The sequence below is a fragment of the Ursus americanus genome, chromosome 25, assembly GCF_024610735.1.
Source record: "Ursus americanus isolate L20-20 chromosome 25, mUrsAme1.1.p, whole genome shotgun sequence".
NCBI lineage: Eukaryota > Metazoa > Chordata > Mammalia > Carnivora > Ursidae > Ursus > Ursus americanus.
In genome coordinates this window covers 8,867,087-8,882,357 of record NC_142151.1, presented here as the reverse complement: position 1 = coordinate 8,882,357, position 15,271 = coordinate 8,867,087, and the positions used below count along the sequence as shown (strand labels likewise).

At 57.1% G+C, this 15,271-nt stretch overlaps 2 protein-coding genes and 1 non-coding gene across 4 annotated transcripts; all 3 read right to left on the bottom strand.

Moving 5' to 3' along the window:
- Positions 1 to 280: 280 nt before the first annotated feature.
- C25H12orf57 (chromosome 25 C12orf57 homolog) lies at positions 281 to 2,210 on the bottom strand. Its single transcript, XM_045781120.2, has 4 exons — positions 2,073 to 2,210; positions 1,754 to 1,979; positions 1,292 to 1,468; positions 281 to 512 (listed from the first exon to the last, which is right to left on the bottom strand). The coding sequence occupies exons 2-4, from the start codon at positions 1,803 to 1,805 to the stop codon at positions 361 to 363; spliced, it is 381 nt and encodes a 126-aa protein (XP_045637076.1). The 5' UTR covers positions 1,806 to 1,979; positions 2,073 to 2,210; the 3' UTR covers positions 281 to 360.
- LOC123781699 (U7 small nuclear RNA) lies at positions 2,100 to 2,161 on the bottom strand. The gene has a single exon (XR_006776794.1). It is a non-coding gene; the product is annotated as a U7 small nuclear RNA (small nuclear RNA).
- Positions 2,211 to 3,030: 820 nt separating the features above from the next.
- ATN1 (atrophin 1) lies at positions 3,031 to 14,743 on the bottom strand. Of its 2 annotated transcripts, none has more exons than XM_045781115.2 (10): positions 14,605 to 14,743; positions 10,201 to 10,394; positions 9,907 to 10,044; positions 9,608 to 9,721; positions 6,825 to 8,899; positions 6,369 to 6,591; positions 5,313 to 6,009; positions 4,293 to 4,436; positions 3,773 to 3,953; positions 3,031 to 3,588 (listed from the first exon to the last, which is right to left on the bottom strand). In XM_045781115.2, the coding sequence occupies exons 2-10, from the start codon at positions 10,225 to 10,227 to the stop codon at positions 3,555 to 3,557; spliced, it is 3,633 nt and encodes a 1,210-aa protein (XP_045637071.2). In that variant the 5' UTR covers positions 10,228 to 10,394; positions 14,605 to 14,743; the 3' UTR covers positions 3,031 to 3,554. The 2 variants fall into 2 exon arrangements, with proteins under 2 accessions (XP_045637071.2, XP_045637072.2); XM_045781116.2 differs by having other exon boundaries at positions 6,825 to 8,896.
- Positions 14,744 to 15,271: the final 528 nt, after the last annotated feature.

The window sequence follows — 15,271 nt, the reverse complement described above, 5'->3', positions numbered from 1 at the left end:
ATGGGGGAGCCTCCCAGCACACAGACAGCTAAGGGGCCTCCCAAAAAGCCCAGGAAGCCCCACTCCTCAGAGGAGGCGCCACCTGTGCAGGCCCCCCATCCCCCCTTCCCCCAGGGTATCGAGGGGCAAGTCCATCCTCCCACCCTGCCCCGGAGCAGGGTTGCTCCCAGCAGGAGCATAGGAAGGATCTGGAGGGGAACTGAAGTGGCCTGGAATGGTGGAGGGAATCTGGGGCCAAGAGGTGGGGGTTGTCAGGGTCACAAAAGACTGACACTGAGGCTAAGTCACAGGCACGTTTATTATCCTCCAGAACATTAAGGTCTTCCCTTCCTGGTCAGTGTTGCACGGGAGGGCCAACCCTCAGGAGGCAGCCACACTGCTGCCAGAAGCAGGCCCGTGGGGAGGCAATGTCATGGGTGGCAGGAACAGTGCCTTCAGCTTGCCCGACAAGCTGGCAATCTCGGGATCCTGGGCTTCATAAGACTTGACCAAGCGGGCAAACTTCAGGACACCTGCAAGGGGAAGCGGAGCATCAAGCCACACCCTCAGGGGACAGGTGTGCCCCAGATATCAGGAGGCGGCAGCTCGAGCATGAGTTACTGGCTGTTCCCCCTCAGGTCGGGTAGCTGTCTACAAAACAAGGCACAAGCAGGCCTCTGCCTTGTGTGGTTTGGATCAACCATTTTCTGGTCTACGCCAGGCACAACCTGGATGGGATGCAGTGAATGAAATATCCCAAAGCAGTGTTCTTCTCACGATCAGGTGAACCATTTTGGCGGTTTACTCACAAGAACCCCAAATGTGAACATGCACAAGATCCCAAGTCTATAACCTGAACACAGGAGGCCCGTGAGCCAGCTGGGCTGAATCAGTGGGCACCCTTGGGGAACGCCATTCTCTCAAGGACACTGACCAGCCAACCCTCCAACAGAGATCAGCTAAAACACCTTGGAGGGGCTGCAGAAGCATACTATCATGCAGACATCCCCCTAGAAGCTATTAGAAGAGGGTTCGGGTCCAGCTCTGCCGTGATCTCAGGCACTTAGTTTACTACCCGAGTCTGTTTCCTCATCTTAAAGTGGGATAACAGTGTAACTACTGGTAACTACAAAAAACACTTAGGACTTCACCGGGCCCAAGTTCAGAGTAGACGCTTGGCTCGCACTACCAATACGGTTCGTCAGATTGTGGCTGCCTCCGTGTGGCGAGACAGGGGAGGACGGCTCAGGGACCCAACGGATGCAGCGCCCTCTCCCGGACCCACGCCACCCCCGGCCCCCGTCCGACCCACCTTCCCCGTCGCAGCTGAAGCCATAGGCCTTTATAACCTCCTGCTGAATCTGCGTGGCCACGGGCAGCACGAATTGCAGCATTTTGCCCATGTCGTTGCACGCGTTGTCCCGAGCCTCGTCCATGCGCACGGCGTTCTCCGGGGCAGAGAACGCTTGGATTACCTCGGCCAGGACCACTGTGCGGCGGACGCATCCCCGGGTAGGCGTTGGAGCATGGCCGGCGGGCCCAGACGAGAATGCAGGGAAGAGGGCAAGGAATTAGTGGACTGAAGCCGTACTAACCCGATAAACTCGACCCAGATTCCCTCGCTCTAGGAGGCAAGGACCCCTCCTGGAGAAGAAAGAAGGATGGCACCGGGTGCCCCCATCTCCCGGCGGTGCAACCACACCCCTCGCTCTGTACCCTCCGCCCGTACCCTTCTCCAACAGGAAGCCCACCCGTTGGCTAGAATGCTTCTCACCCTTGGCTTGTTCGGCGCTCAGGGCCGCGGGTTGGGCCAAGGCGGACGCCATAGGGTAACAAAAGCTGCACGTGCAGCGGAGCCAAAGAAATGCTCAGGAGAAATGAGCTGCCTCTCAAAGTGGTTCTCCAAGCCGATGGGGGAGGAAGGGAAGCAGCATCAGCCGTAGCCGGAAGCCGAGAAAGCCTCTCGGCGTAGCGTAAAGCGACACAGTCGCCGAAATATTCTAGGAGAAAAAAGAAAAAAAACCTCCCTCCAGTGCATCATGACGCATTCAAAGAACTTCCACAAATACACTCCATCTCCATAAGAAACACACCTCTATTGTTGGAAACACAACGTAGGGGAGGGCTTTCCGGTGAAAACCGGAAAACCTGCTAGACAAATTCTAAAAGAGCTGTAACACTGCAGGAAGTAGCCTGGAGAGAATATGGGGTATCCATGAACGCCACTATTGGTGAGGGTGAGCCCAGAGTGGCGTTTTTCTAATTCCTATTGCTGTATAACCAACGGGGGACATTATAACTCTCAGAAGGAAAAACAGGGGGAAAAGAAACTTATTTATATCATCCATTTCTAGAGTTTGTGAACATTCGATTCGAGCCTATGCAAATGAACTCGAAGCTGATTGGCTGGGACGGCTGGCCACACACACCCTCGGCTTTTGAGAACGAAGTGATTCGCAGCAGTAAACGCGAAGAGCTAGGCTGCTCTCGTGCTGTCCTAAAATGGCCTGGTGCCGGGTGTGCGCTCCAGCGTAACGCCCTCCAATTTCTCTTGTTTTCTAGACTTTTGAAATGGTCGCCCACTCCCTCCTCAAACCATGGGGTACTTAGGACTCCAGAGTTCTAATCGCTTTAACCTAATGAAACTACGCCCCTGCACTTCGGCTTCATAACCGTTTCTCAATCTATTCGACAGAAAGGATTCTGGACTCGGGTGGCTCCTGGCTGTGGGGCCAGTGGCAAAAGGCCTCCAAGTCTGAGTGGCTTCCTAGACCCGACCCCGTCAGAGGCCTGCACCGTCCCTTCGCCCACCCGCCTCCAGCGTCTGGACTTCCCTGCCTTGCGACGCAGGGACTAGCTCCGTGGTACCCCTCCAGCGGAGCCAAGGCTCCAGGGCCCTGGGCCCTTCGGAGAGCTCCTCTGCAACTCTTCAGGTCCCTACACCCACTTGTGTCCCGTTCCACAGCTTTCTCTCCAGGCACCGCGGAGTAGTCCCCCACCCCCACCCCCAACTCCGCCCCCAGAGCCCGCAAAGAACCAGTCACAGCCATCTTCCTGGGGAGTCGTGAGGATGTTTTTGTTTGGTTTTGGTTGGGATGTTTTTTAAAGAGCGTCATATAGATATTTATATATATAAATTATTAATGTGGGGGAGGGGCAAGGGGCATACATCGCAGAAGGGGCGCGCGCACAGGGACTGGGGAGGGGCGGGGGCAGCACACGATGCTACGCAAAACAGCCACATCTAACAGATGAAATAATCACACCAATGGGGTGGGGGAGGGGTGGTGGCCACCGGGGGTTGGGCACGGGGGAGGAAGAAAGCAGGGGGACAAGAAAAAGGGACCTGGTCCAAGATACTGTGCGCTTTCTGCCCCCACCCCCGCCACCTCCCCACCTCTGCATACCACAGGAGCCTTGTCCTTCCGTCTGTCCCTTCCTCCCTCCCTCTGCCCAGCTGCTGAAACCCTGCAAATGAGCAGCACCCCTCCCTCCTCAGCTCTGGGTGGCGGTCTGGGAGGGAGGCCTCCGAGGTCCAGATGCAGGGGCCATGGGTGCTCTCTTGATTGCAGCGTCTACAGTGGCTTGTCGCTTTCCTTCTTCAGGTGACTGGTGGAGAAGGGATGCAGAGATGTGAGACTGAGGTCAACTCTGACCTGTCACGGAGCTGGATGGTGGAGGAGGGCCCCCCCCCCCCCAGGAGCCCAACGCCCAGCGGTCTTCTGCCCCCACCCCACCCCAGTCTGGCTAAGCTCCCATCCCGTCACTCCTGGCCTGGGGGGGCGGGCGGCACCTGTAGTAGTCCTCCTGGGCAGGTAGCGGCACACTGTGCAGCGGGTGATGGGCGTGCAGCCACTGCTGCTGCTCCAGCGCCAGGCGCTGCAGCTCAGCGGACTGTGCGTGCATGGCCTGCAGCTGGTGAGCTGCTGACATTGGGGCAGAGAGGGAGGCTGGCAGGTCCCGGTAAGGAGCAGCTGTGGGCAGGAAGGGCAGGGGGCACATGACTGATGGAGTGCTGAGTACTTACTTTGGGCCAGGAGATAGCTAGCCACCTCACATATGGAGGAAACTGAGACTATAACAGGGAAAAGCCAGTCCTGCAAGTTGCCAGTAGTGGAGAGGATTCAAACCTCTGCCTGGCACTAAACCTGTGCCTCTCTTGAGCAGGGGCTCAGCCCTCCTTCTCCTATTCCCAGCTCCTCTGGGTACCTCCTCATCCCTCCCCAAGCCCAAACAGGCCAGTCCCACCACCCAAACTCCTCCTTCCTACTCTTCTCTCATTAGACCCTCCCCACCCCCACCTCCATCCTTACCAAAGAGCTGGTGACGAAGAACTTCGTTCTCGTGCAGAGGGTGAGGAAGAAGGGGGTTGGGGAGGGTCCCAGCTGGGTAGGGGATCCGGGTGAGGTGAGACCCTGAGGCCAGGGGGTCAATGAGAGGGTGCACCGAGGCAGAGGCTAGAGGGTAAAGAAGAAGAAGGTGTACTAAAAGGCAGGTTTGGACAAAATCATGCATTTGGGTGAAGGGATCCAAGCCTGGGAAGAGACGGACAATCAAACACAGGGAGACCCAGTGAGGAACAAGAAGGCACAGAAGGAAGAACTAGGGGCCTGGTGGGTGGCCAAGACAAGACCTTACTGGAGTAGGGACATATGGATGGCAGAGAACAGGAGATTACAGTTGTCAGAGGGGTCTGAAGAAAAGGAAAGAGAGATGTGGACTGCTTAGAGGAAAGGAACTAGAAAGTTTAGGAAGTAAGACAGGAAGAGAGAGAGGTTAAGAGAGAGAAAGCACAAGGGAGCCTGGAATGACCATGACTGTAAGACTAGATCAAGCAATGTTCTGGACAATAATATGGCAAAAGGATAGTAAATAAAGCTCATTAGCACCTAAGATACCCCCAGCCAAAGCTATAGGGCTCTTTCTGGAAGGCCGCAGATCTAGAGATGGGGAAGAACATGAAACGCCTCCACTTGGGAGGAGAGAAGATGGCAAGAAATGGTAACAGAGTTGAAACAGGTACGTGAAGGGGGTGCGAGGGGCGAGGTCTGAGAGCAGAAAGGTAGCGTTCCCTCAAAGGTTTCCTCTACCATGGGTGGAATGCTGGACTCTGAAGGGGAGTGGAGGGTGGGTTATTACAGTCCCGGTGGCAAGGCTGGGGCATGAAGAGATGGGGGATGACAGGGAGGCAAAGATCAGGGGAGCAATCCCCGGACAGAGGCTTATGCCAGACTAGAGGAGGGAAGTCTTGGCCTGAGGTACAGAAGAGCCCAATCACTTGCCAGAAGCCAAGGTGGCCCCCAGGGACCAAGACGAAGAAGTAGGAGTCTCACCTGCATGGATGGCATCCTGCTGGTGGAGGTGCAGGTGGGAGTGGATGTGGGAGTGCTGGTGGTGATGGGGGGTCACATTGAGCATCTGCAGCCGGGCCAGCGGGTCATTGCCCAGGGCTGCCACCCTTTCTGCATGCTGCCTCTCAGCTGCCAGGCGCTCGGCGTAGGACATGTCAGGCCGCAGGGCTGGCCCAGCTGCCAGCGCTAGACGTTCTCTCTCCAGGGGCCCCAGGCTCGGATGAAAGGGAAAAGGGTGCAGGCCGGGTGGGCCAGGCTGCAGAGCCAGGCCCCCATGTCGGGGGAAGGGATCCAGGCCCGGCCCAGGGACCCCATGTAGGGGTTCCAGCTCACTGGGCTTCACCTCAAAGCCAGGCTTGAGGCGGTCACGGAGGTCTCGTTCACGGGCTTCCCGCTCCCTCTCCCGGGCTGCTGGGTCACTGCTGTACAAGGCCGGGACATTGTAACCCAGGAGCCCCGGGTCCACTGCCCCTAGGGGCACGTAGAACGGATGGTTGCGATTGCCAGGAGACATGACGTGGGGCCGGGCGTATTCACTGAGCGTGCGCAGGGCCGGAGTGTCAGGACCCAGGTAGGGGGGCACTGTAGCCACAGCGCTGCCCGGCTCAAATGGAGGGCGATGGGGCACCGGGCCAAGAGATGGGCACTCCACCGGCGCCCGGCCCTCCTGAGCCAGCTTCTGTGGGATACAGGGAGAAACAGAGTCAAAACGGCAGGTCTGGAAAAAGGCAGCTGGTTCCGCCCAAGCTGCTCATTTGTCTCGCCAGCTGAAGGCCAAAATGCCTCATCTTATTGGAACTCATCCTGGCAGGAATTTCCCTAACCTCTTCTCCTGGATCTTGGCTCTCCCTACCATCCACAGGTACTCTGATCTGAATTTGCCTTCCCCCAAACGAGGATTGCAAGGATTCCTCCGCCGGAATCCTTCCGTCTCCATTTCCTGGGCTGCCGTGCTTCCTCCTCTCCGAAAGGGGGCGCAATGACCCCCCCCCCGGGCCCTCAACCCTCCCTGCACGGCGCAGGTGGTGACGCACTCACCACGCTGCGTTCCAGCTCACGCTCCTTCTCGCGTTCCCGCTCCTTCTCGCGCTCCCGCTCGCGCTCGCGCTCCTTTTCTTCGCGCGCGCGCTGCTCGGCCTCGCGCCGCACCTTCTCCACCAGGTCCGCCCGCTTCTTGGCCAGCTTGGAGCCCTCCAGCGGCACAAAGTACAGGTCGCTGCGCGCGCACGAGTTAAAGCCTCGGTCCAGGTGTTTGTTGAACCTGCCGGGCGCAAGGGCAGCGCGCGCTCAGCCCCTGTGAGCGGCCAGAGCGGCCCCGCGGTGACCCTGCCCCCAAACCGGCCTGCACAGCCTGCAAGGGCGAGGCGAGGTTCTGGAGTACTTTAGAAAGCACCACGAGAACGCAGGGTTCCCTCTTGGCCTGCACGGCTGTCTCCGTTGCCCCTTCGTCGGTCCCCATTCCAGGCCCAACCGCACCCCACCCCGGCGGCTCACCTGGCTGACTGGCTGGCATGGCTGGGCACGTCTACCACCTTGGGAGGGGGCGAGGGGCTACGGGCCGGGGGCACGGGGCTCTCGGGGGTCTCATACTCTTCAGCTGGCTCTTGCTTGATCTGCGTGGCGTTCAGGGGCGGCCCTGAGGCAGGGGCTGCAGGCGGTGGTGGCAGGGATGACAGGCCTGAGGGCCCGGCAGGTGGCAGGGGCCCTGGCCCCACCGTGGGCGAGCCCGGCTTGAAGGTCCCTGGGCCCGCGGGCGGCGAGGCACCTCGGTAGCCGGGTGGGGTCCCTGTTCGGAAGGAGGGAGGCGAGCCCGGCTTGTATCCCGGTGGGGTGGCTGTCTTGTAGGCCCCTGGGGACGGGGCTCTCTTTCCATACGGCGGGGGCCCAGGTGGGGAAGCTGTTTTGTAGCCTGCTGGCGAGGAAGCCACTGTGGCAATGACCGTGGAAAGCGTAGCCGAGGACGTGGTGACCGGAGGCACCGGTGGGAAGGGGTAGGGCGCTCCTTGGGGGCCCTGGGAAGGGGACGGGTGTGAACATGGGTAGGATCCTTGAGAGGAAGAAGAGGAGGAGGAGTTGGAAGAGGAGGAAGAGGCCGGGGGGCCATTGGGGCCTGCTTGGCTGTAGGACACCTGGCTGTGAGGTGGGGGCAGGTGTGCTGGCCCTGGTGGATAGGGCCTCAGAGACCCCAGGGAGGGAGACATGGCATAAGGATGGCCATGGTGGGAGCTGCTGCTCTCCAGGGGGTGGGGATACGCTCCAGGTGGAGGCGGCCCAGAGCTCCCATGATGCTGTTGTTGCTGCTGCTGCTGCTGCTGCTGTTGTTGCTGTTGCTGCTGTTGCTGCTGCTGCTGCTGCTGCTGCTGCTGCTGCTGCTGCTGCTGCTGCTGCTGCTGCTGGTGATGGTGATGTGTTGGGGCTGGTGGGTGGCCTGTGGATTGGCCTCCAGTAGAAGGAGGGAAGGGGCCTGGGTGGGCATTGCTGTTGGCTAAGAGACGGCCATAGGGAGGCGGTGGGGGAGGACCCTGGCTCCACACAGCCTGGGATGGCAGGGAAGGCTGAGTATACTTGGGTGGCTGATTAGAGACAGACAGGCTTGTCGGGGGAGGGAAGGAGTGGGGATAGCTGGGCAGTGCCTGGGAAGCCGGGTACTGGGAAGCAGAGGAAGAGGATGAAGAACTGGAAGAGGAGGCTGCTGCAGAGCTACTACCAGAGGACGAATATGGATACCTCATTGGGGGGGCTGGGGCGGAAGAGGAGGAAGTGGGTGGCAGAGGATGGGGTGAAGGAGCAAGAGTGGGGCCCTTTTCTGGGCCAGGAGGAAGTCCACCCATACCCTGCCCCATGGCGTGGGGAGAGGGCAGGTGCCCAGGTAGTGGCTGGGCCCCCAGGCCAGGAGGAGAGGCTGAGGCATTGTTAAGGGGTCTCAGAGCAGGTGGGGGAGGCAGGTTTGGAGTCACATGGGGGAAAGTGGCTGGTGGTGGAGCAGAGGGTAGGTTGCCACCGCCCACTGGAGTGTTAGGGGGCTTTGCTGGGGTAGCACCACCAGCCCCAGAGCTTGATATTGAAATGGGGGTGGTGGGTGGGGGGTGCTGTTTACCCCCAGTAGGGGCCCCCACTGAAGAGGCAGCCCCTCCCCCCTTGGGACCCATTGGGGGTCCAGACAAAACTCCTCCACCAGTGCCCCCAGGGTAGAGCTGTGGATGAGGGGGAGGGGCCCCAGGAGGAGCCTGGAACATTCGAGATGTGGGGGGCTCCATGGGAGCATGATATCCAGTGGGTGTCACAGAAGAGTGGGATTCAAAGCCAGGCTCTGGCTGTCGGGGGGTGCTGTCTGGTGGTGGAGGGGAAGGTGGAAAGAGTGGAGGTGGGTGGTAGGGGCGGGCTGGGCCCTGGGACAAGCCAGAAGATGAGTCGGAGTCGTTCTCCACGCTTCCAGGGCTGTAGATGCTGGGAGACGTGCTTCGGTTATCCTGGTCAATATCCCTAGGGTCACTGCTGCCATCATCATTGAGGCTCCGCCCATCTAAACTATCCAGATCAGAGGGAGACTGTGGCCGAGGGAGCTCCTGCTGCAGAAAAAGGAGGACCAGTTTTTCTCTTCTTTTTCCTTGTTTCCCCTAGATGTGGGGCCTCGCTTGCACAAAATCATTTCCCCCTCCCAGCACACCACTGTACCATGTGATGAATACTCCTGCTCAAGCCCACCTCCCTGCCATGTGGGGCTTCCCCCTGACCCCATTCTCAGCGGTTCCCTAGAAGCCAGTCTTGTTTCCCTCCTTAAAAAACTCCATTCCTTCCTGAAGTGTCCATCTCAAGCACCTTTTCCCCATCCACAGCTAAACACAAATCCCTGTCTTCCACCAGCTCATATCCACCTTTCTCTCATCTCCATTTACCCCATTAACTACACATGCCAGAAACCCTTGGTTCTTAAAAAGACTCCTGCATTTTCCTTATGATTTATCTGTTCCTTCCACTAACACCTCTCACCTTTAACCTCCTCCCCAGCGCCCTCATGAAAATCAGGACCTGGAAAAGGAGAGGCTAGAATCCCCCACACTCCCAGTCCCCTCTGGCCCTGCCTGGTCATCTAGTGGTCTGGCTGTAGCCCTAAAGATCTGTCTGACATATTCTAGACAGGACTCCTTTAATAAGCACCAGGATATGACTTTTCTCTCATATCCCAAGCGAGATTAAAGTAGGAATCGTGAGTGAAAGGAAGTTTTTGGGTAAAAGTGGTCAGCAAATGGGTCAGGACAGCTGCTAGGGTCTCCCACCTCAGTTTTGGTCTTTTTTGGTGCATTGGTCTCCTCACTTTCACTCTCTGAGATCTCCTCACTCCGACCCTGCTTGCTGACCTTTGGGGTGGAGGCTTCCTCGATGCGGGCCTTCTGTTAGAAAGAAAGAGAAAATTCCTGTCTTCTACCTGCCAAGCCTCCACCATTACCCTCTGCCAGACAGGAAGTTCCCCCACAACACACACACACACACACACACACACACACACACACACACACACACACACCCTCAGCCCCAGTGCCTGGGCATCCTGTGGGAGGACCTGAGGACAGAATACCTTGGCTGTCTGCCTAGACTTCTCGGCTTTGCCATCACTGCTGGACGTGCTGACCCCTCCAGGGGAGGCCCGGCCCCTCGATCTCAGTTCTTCCCGGGGCCCAGGGGCCTCTTTCTTCCGTCCGCTCCTCATTGACATCTGAGGGAGAAGGAAGCAAGCCGATAATGTAAGGGGTTTCTTCCACATAGCACCTAACTTTATGGTGTGCCTTATTTCTGTTCTTCCTCTCCAGGCCCTCACCCCCAGTTTCTCTGCCCCTCATCTTTCATGTCTCTCATCTTAGCTATTACTCACTGAGTCTTTATTCTGTCGTGTCTTCATTCTTCAGGCTGTGGAGACCCCATTCTCCTCTGCCTGGGCAGCTGAATACAGAAACTTCTCTGCTTCACCCCAAGTTCCCCACAGCTGTGGCCTGGGAAGCAGGAAGCAGGATCTCCAAGTTTCCAGTGCAGGCAGCTGGAACTTGCAGGATCTGTTTTCAGTGAAGCCTGTTAGAAAAGATCATCAGAGTCTCCGAACTGGGGAAGAGCATCTGAAGGGGATACTAGTGTGCTTATCCAGAGGCTGAGTAAGTGGCCCAGCCCCAGGCCTTTGGGCCAGGAGGCGCAAGCTCTGTAAGACATTGCTGACTTGCCCCACGGGCTACCCTGGCTATCTACAAGTGAAGGAGACGCTGCTTGCAACATCATCTCTTTCATCTCTGGAGAAGGCAGAAAATTCAGATGTACCGATGGGCTCACATTATTTACCCCTCACAATACCTAGGAGACACCTGTGTGTCCACGAGTTCCACAGAACCTTACCAGGGAGCATAAAGAAATGTAACTGAGGTATGAAGTAATTTATTGAGTGCAGTCTTATGTTAAGCCCTTGCATACAATTGCTTTTAATGCTTACAACCAACCCTGCAGAGCAAGTCTGTATTCTTATTTCCATTATATAGGTGGGGAAACTGAGGTTCAAAGATTGAGACTGTGACTTGCCCAACTTTGTGTGATGAATACACAGAAACCAGGGACAGCACCAGGGTCAGACCCACATCTCCCTGACTTCAAAGCCCATGCTAGTTCTTCTAGACTTTGCTATAGTCTCATCAGAAGCTGGTGGGGAGAATTCTCAGAAGGCCTAGATCAGTTCCATGAAACACGAAAAGAATCTTTTCACGTCAGAGTAGGTGGGAGAAGAATGTCCCATTCTATAACACAGATGCACACAATCCTACCAATCCCGAGTCCAAACCCGGGTATCCCCTAAGTGCAGAACTTCATTTCTGAGAGCCCCATAGAGGCCCCTCTCTAGTGCTTGGGTTCCCTAAGGCTAGAAAGTCAGGACTTTCACTTTACCAACCAAAGCAGTGAGTATCAGTGAGCATGTAATACAAAGTTACAGATTTCCGAGCCTGTACCCTCACTTGGTTTAGACAGGGACACACCCCTTATCCCCTGTCTGTATCTGTACTTATATCTATAGTCAGCTATTTTCATTTGCACTCATTTGTATTTCTTGCTAAGTATCACGTCTCTCCATATTACTGACCATGAGATCTTTTGAGAGCAAAAACGGTACCTTCCCACTGTTTTCTTCCTTTCTATATCTCCCGCTGGTGTCACGTATATATGGGTGCTCTGTTCTGTCCTTGTCATTGACCTGTAAGACCACTAACTTCAGTTGGTCTTTTCGAATAAAATGCTGTTGGCTTTGGTGGGAACAGGGTAAACCTTGCCACCTATTCTGAGGTAGGAGGCCTGGCTGGGTAAATGGCATTTCCACAGTCAACAGCGAGTTTTTCCGGAGGAATACAGAGTAATTATTTCTCACTCATCTCCGCTGAACCCTACCGAGACAGGTGGTAAGGGGCGAACCTGACCTTTCCAGGAAACTTAAATAATAATTTACTTAGAGTCACAAAGAGCTGACACACAGCTCCAGGTATTCTGAGCTTAGAACCAATGCTCTGCTCAGCAAACTAGCCATTTTTAACTACAACTATCATCACATTTGCGAATTATTGTGTAGATGGGTTTTAAAACATTGTCAACCCCCTCAAAATCCAAAGAACAAAACCCAATGTAACATAAGAGGAACACAATCTCAACGAAAGCACAGCAAAGATGACTATTTGTGACTGGTGTGTCTTTGCCAGCCCTCTAAAGGAGAGTGCCCATGTCTCATCCCCATCTCAGAACCCGTCGGCCAAGTCAGAGCCAGGAGATCCAAAAGGTCAGAGAAATGCATGAGTGGAACTGAAAAACACAGCAATCAGTATGCCCCTCCCCTACTGCAACTGTTTTAAAAAGCTGAGATCTGATAAAATTATCAGTGAGTAGCTTTGAAGGAGAAAAGCAGTCATAAAAGCATAGGTAATCCCGGGGGAAAGGAGTGGCAAGGGGAGAAGAGTTAGGGTTGGGCTGTACATACGTTTCTGAACTCGGAGCATGTTTTAGCCTCAACATCTTGCCTTAGTAGCGAGTCACTGTAACTAGTATTTCGGGAGCACCTACTATGTATCTGTCAACATACTACACACATTCCCCTTCACAGCCTTACTGCAAAAGAAAAATGACAAAAGACCAGAGTGGGGAGGTGCAAAAGTGAGAAATAGGGAAAGAGTCTCTAACAGGAAAAGAAGGGAGAAATATGAGAAGGACGTCAGAGGGAATACACAATTGAGGCACAAGGCTTTCTGGGAAAGGCTTGCAGGGTGAATTTCAGGATTGCTGGCCCAGCCCCCATCGTCATTCCAGACCTGCCAGACTAACAAACCAGTCCAAAGTGACTCCTAGATAACAACGCAGCCCAGACCAGCAGATAACAATGCACCAGTCTAAGCCTTCTTAGAATCCCGGGGGGTCAGAGGGGCCTCAGAAATCATCTTATCTATAACCCCTTCATCTTACAATGAAGCCGAGACTCAAAGAGAAGTGACTGGCCCAAGGCCACAGTTAGAGGTACTGCCAGGACTAGACCCAGGTATCCCAGCTCCCGTTCCAGAGTATTTCCACAGCCCTCTCCCCTGGGCCACCCTCACAAGGGATGGGCTTGTTGGAGAGCCCAGCCACTCCCACAAAGTCAGCGAAATAGAAGGTGGAAGGTTAGGTGAGGGAAGGGGTCACTGCCCTGATAGTCTGGGAAAGAGGCAGACTCAGAAAGGGAGACTCAAGCTTAAGAAAATGTTAGAATATCATTGCAAAGAAGCAAAAGGACTACTGCATACAAAAAGTTCCTAATAATAAGGGAGGTAGAGGCCAGAAAGAACTACCAAAAGATGGTGTAAGTTGAACAGAAGCATTTCCATGCTCTCGCTGGGGGGGGGGGGGGGCACTTGGAGCAACATCTATGACCTGCAAATAACATGTCTACCTGTTCCAACAGACTCCTGGATGCAAGGCGGGTGGACCCCCCCCCGGGGAACCTCCTATCCACCAACGGCACCAGAAACACCTTTCCGAGCCCAGCCAGGAGTCCCAAGGACATTGCCAGAGGCTGAGGTTCAATCAAGATTCGGAACCCCCACCTATAGGACATCCCACTGGATCATTGCTATGGCAACAAAATGGTAGAACGTGCCCCTCAAGAGTCTATCCCAGGAGTCCCTCTGCCAGCCACTCCCCCTCCAGTTGCCAAAGCAACTCCTACCCTCCTATAGCACCCTCAGGGAAGGGAGCTTGAGAGTACCTACCCCCCTTGAAATAAGCCTATGCACAAAGGGAAATCTTGAGCTCAAAACAGAAATGAAGATATAACCTCCCTCCACAGAAACCACAGCTAGAGGGGCAGTGGGTGCTCTAGGGGTTTGAGGGAGGAGGTCACAACTTGCCTGGAGTGCCTGTAAGATTGTCCAATTCTCTCCTCCTCTTCCACCCTCCCAGAAACCCTTTCTCCCTAACTCTCCCTTCACTGTTCCCATCTTCCTCCTCATTAGTTTTAGGAGGACCACACTACGCAGCCCCAATGTGCTCCTCTCCAAGAAGTAACTATGGCTGAGATTGGAAAAACAAGGTCAGAGGTGACCTGAAGTAGGCGAAAGACAATCGAGTCACAAAGGCATCCACTTCCCACTTCCACCCTGTTAACACCTCTGGTGGTTCTTCTCAAAGGTGGACCTCTCCTTGGCCCTTTCAGAGCCTCCCTTTCCCCGGGTTCCATTCTCCCCCATCAGCTACAAACCCTCTCTTTCCACCTACCGCACCCCTTCCTCATTTCCCACTTCCCTTCTATACCTCGCACCCCCAACCCCGAGTTCTGAAACCCGGGCTCTGGGCCTTTTCCTGGAGCCCTAATGCCCCACCTCGCTGCCATATCTCTATTCCTTTTTTGCCTTCGCCCGAAGCCCCCTCGCGGGCATCCCCCTTTTTCCTCTGCCAACCCTCCACCTCGGTGCTCCTCTTTTGGTCCCGGAGTCCTGGCTACCCTCTTGCCCCATCAGCCCTCCTCCTGAGACCCTCCCACCTCCCTCCACCTTCCCGATCCTCCGGGTGCCCTGGCCCCCATCCCTCCTCTGGGGCCGGCCCCACCCCCTGAGCCCCCACCCCCACCCCAGCCTCTGGCCGGGCAGATCCCGCAGTGGGGGTACCGGATCGGGAAAATAACAAATGGAGGCGGCGGCGGCGGCGGGAGGGGGAACTGGGAGGGGTGGGGGTGGGGAGCCGCGGGCCAGAATCCGGGCGGGCCCGAGGCCCCGGCGGCAGCAGATCTTACCTGGTCGTAGCTCGGGACGGCTGGCTGGCTCCGAGCGGGATTCGGGGCTCCGGCGCCTCCGGGGGGCGGCGGCGGCCGCTCCCCCGCCCCCCTCTCCTCTTCCCGGCTTCAGTCGCCGCCGCGACGGCGGCGGCGGCGGCCCCGACCCCCCCGGAGGGCGGCCCCCATCCCCTCCCTTTTCCCCCACCTGGCCCCGATCGCCCGCCTGCCCCCGGAGCAGATCCCGATCCCGGCTCTCGTTCAGCCCCTCCCCAGGCCCGCCACCTCCCCCCGGCCGCCCGGAATGCCCGGGCCGCGCCGCCCGCCCCCGCCGCGCCGCTCGCCCCCGCGGCCCGGCCGGCCCTCCGCGCGGCTCTGACCCGCCGCCTCCCGCCCGCCGCCCGCGCCCGCCCCGCGCAGCCCGCACTCGCGCGATCCCCGGCCCCTTAGGCGGCCTCCGCCCGCGGCCCCCGCCCCTTCCCTGGCGGTCGTCCCCCCTCGCCCCTCCTAGCCCCTCTTCGAGGCCAGCGGTCCCCCCCAAATGGGTCCCGGCCCGAGGCCCCGGCCCGACGCGGGGCTGCGGGCGGGCTGGGCGGCGCGTCCGGCGACTCGCACAGGAAAGCGGACGGCGAAGGGAGGGAGCTTGGGAGAGGGGGATGGGAGAAGGGAGGAAGAGGGAGAAGGAGGG

Bases quoted from the DNA above. Each gene is read 5' to 3' on its own strand.
- ATN1 (XM_045781115.2), bottom strand. From the start codon at position 10,227: ATGAAGACACGACAGAATAAAGACTCA. The intron at 9,722-9,906 runs GTATTCTGTCCT...TCTTTCTAACAG, and splicing joins AGTCTAGGCAGACAGCCAAG to AAGGCCCGCATCGAGGAAGC. The intron at 6,010-6,368 runs GTGAGTGCGTCA...TGTATCCCACAG, and splicing joins GTGAGCTGGAACGCAGCGTG to AAGCTGGCTCAGGAGGGCCG.
- C25H12orf57 (XM_045781120.2), bottom strand. From the start codon at position 1,805: ATGGCGTCCGCCTTGGCCCAACCCGCGGCCCTGAGCGCCGAACAAGCC. The intron at 1,469-1,753 runs GTGAGAAGCATT...TCCGCCGCACAG, and splicing joins GAGCGCCGAACAAGCCAAGG to TGGTCCTGGCCGAGGTAATC. The intron at 513-1,291 runs GTGGGTCGGACG...TTCCCCTTGCAG, and splicing joins CTTCAGCTGCGACGGGGAAG to GTGTCCTGAAGTTTGCCCGC.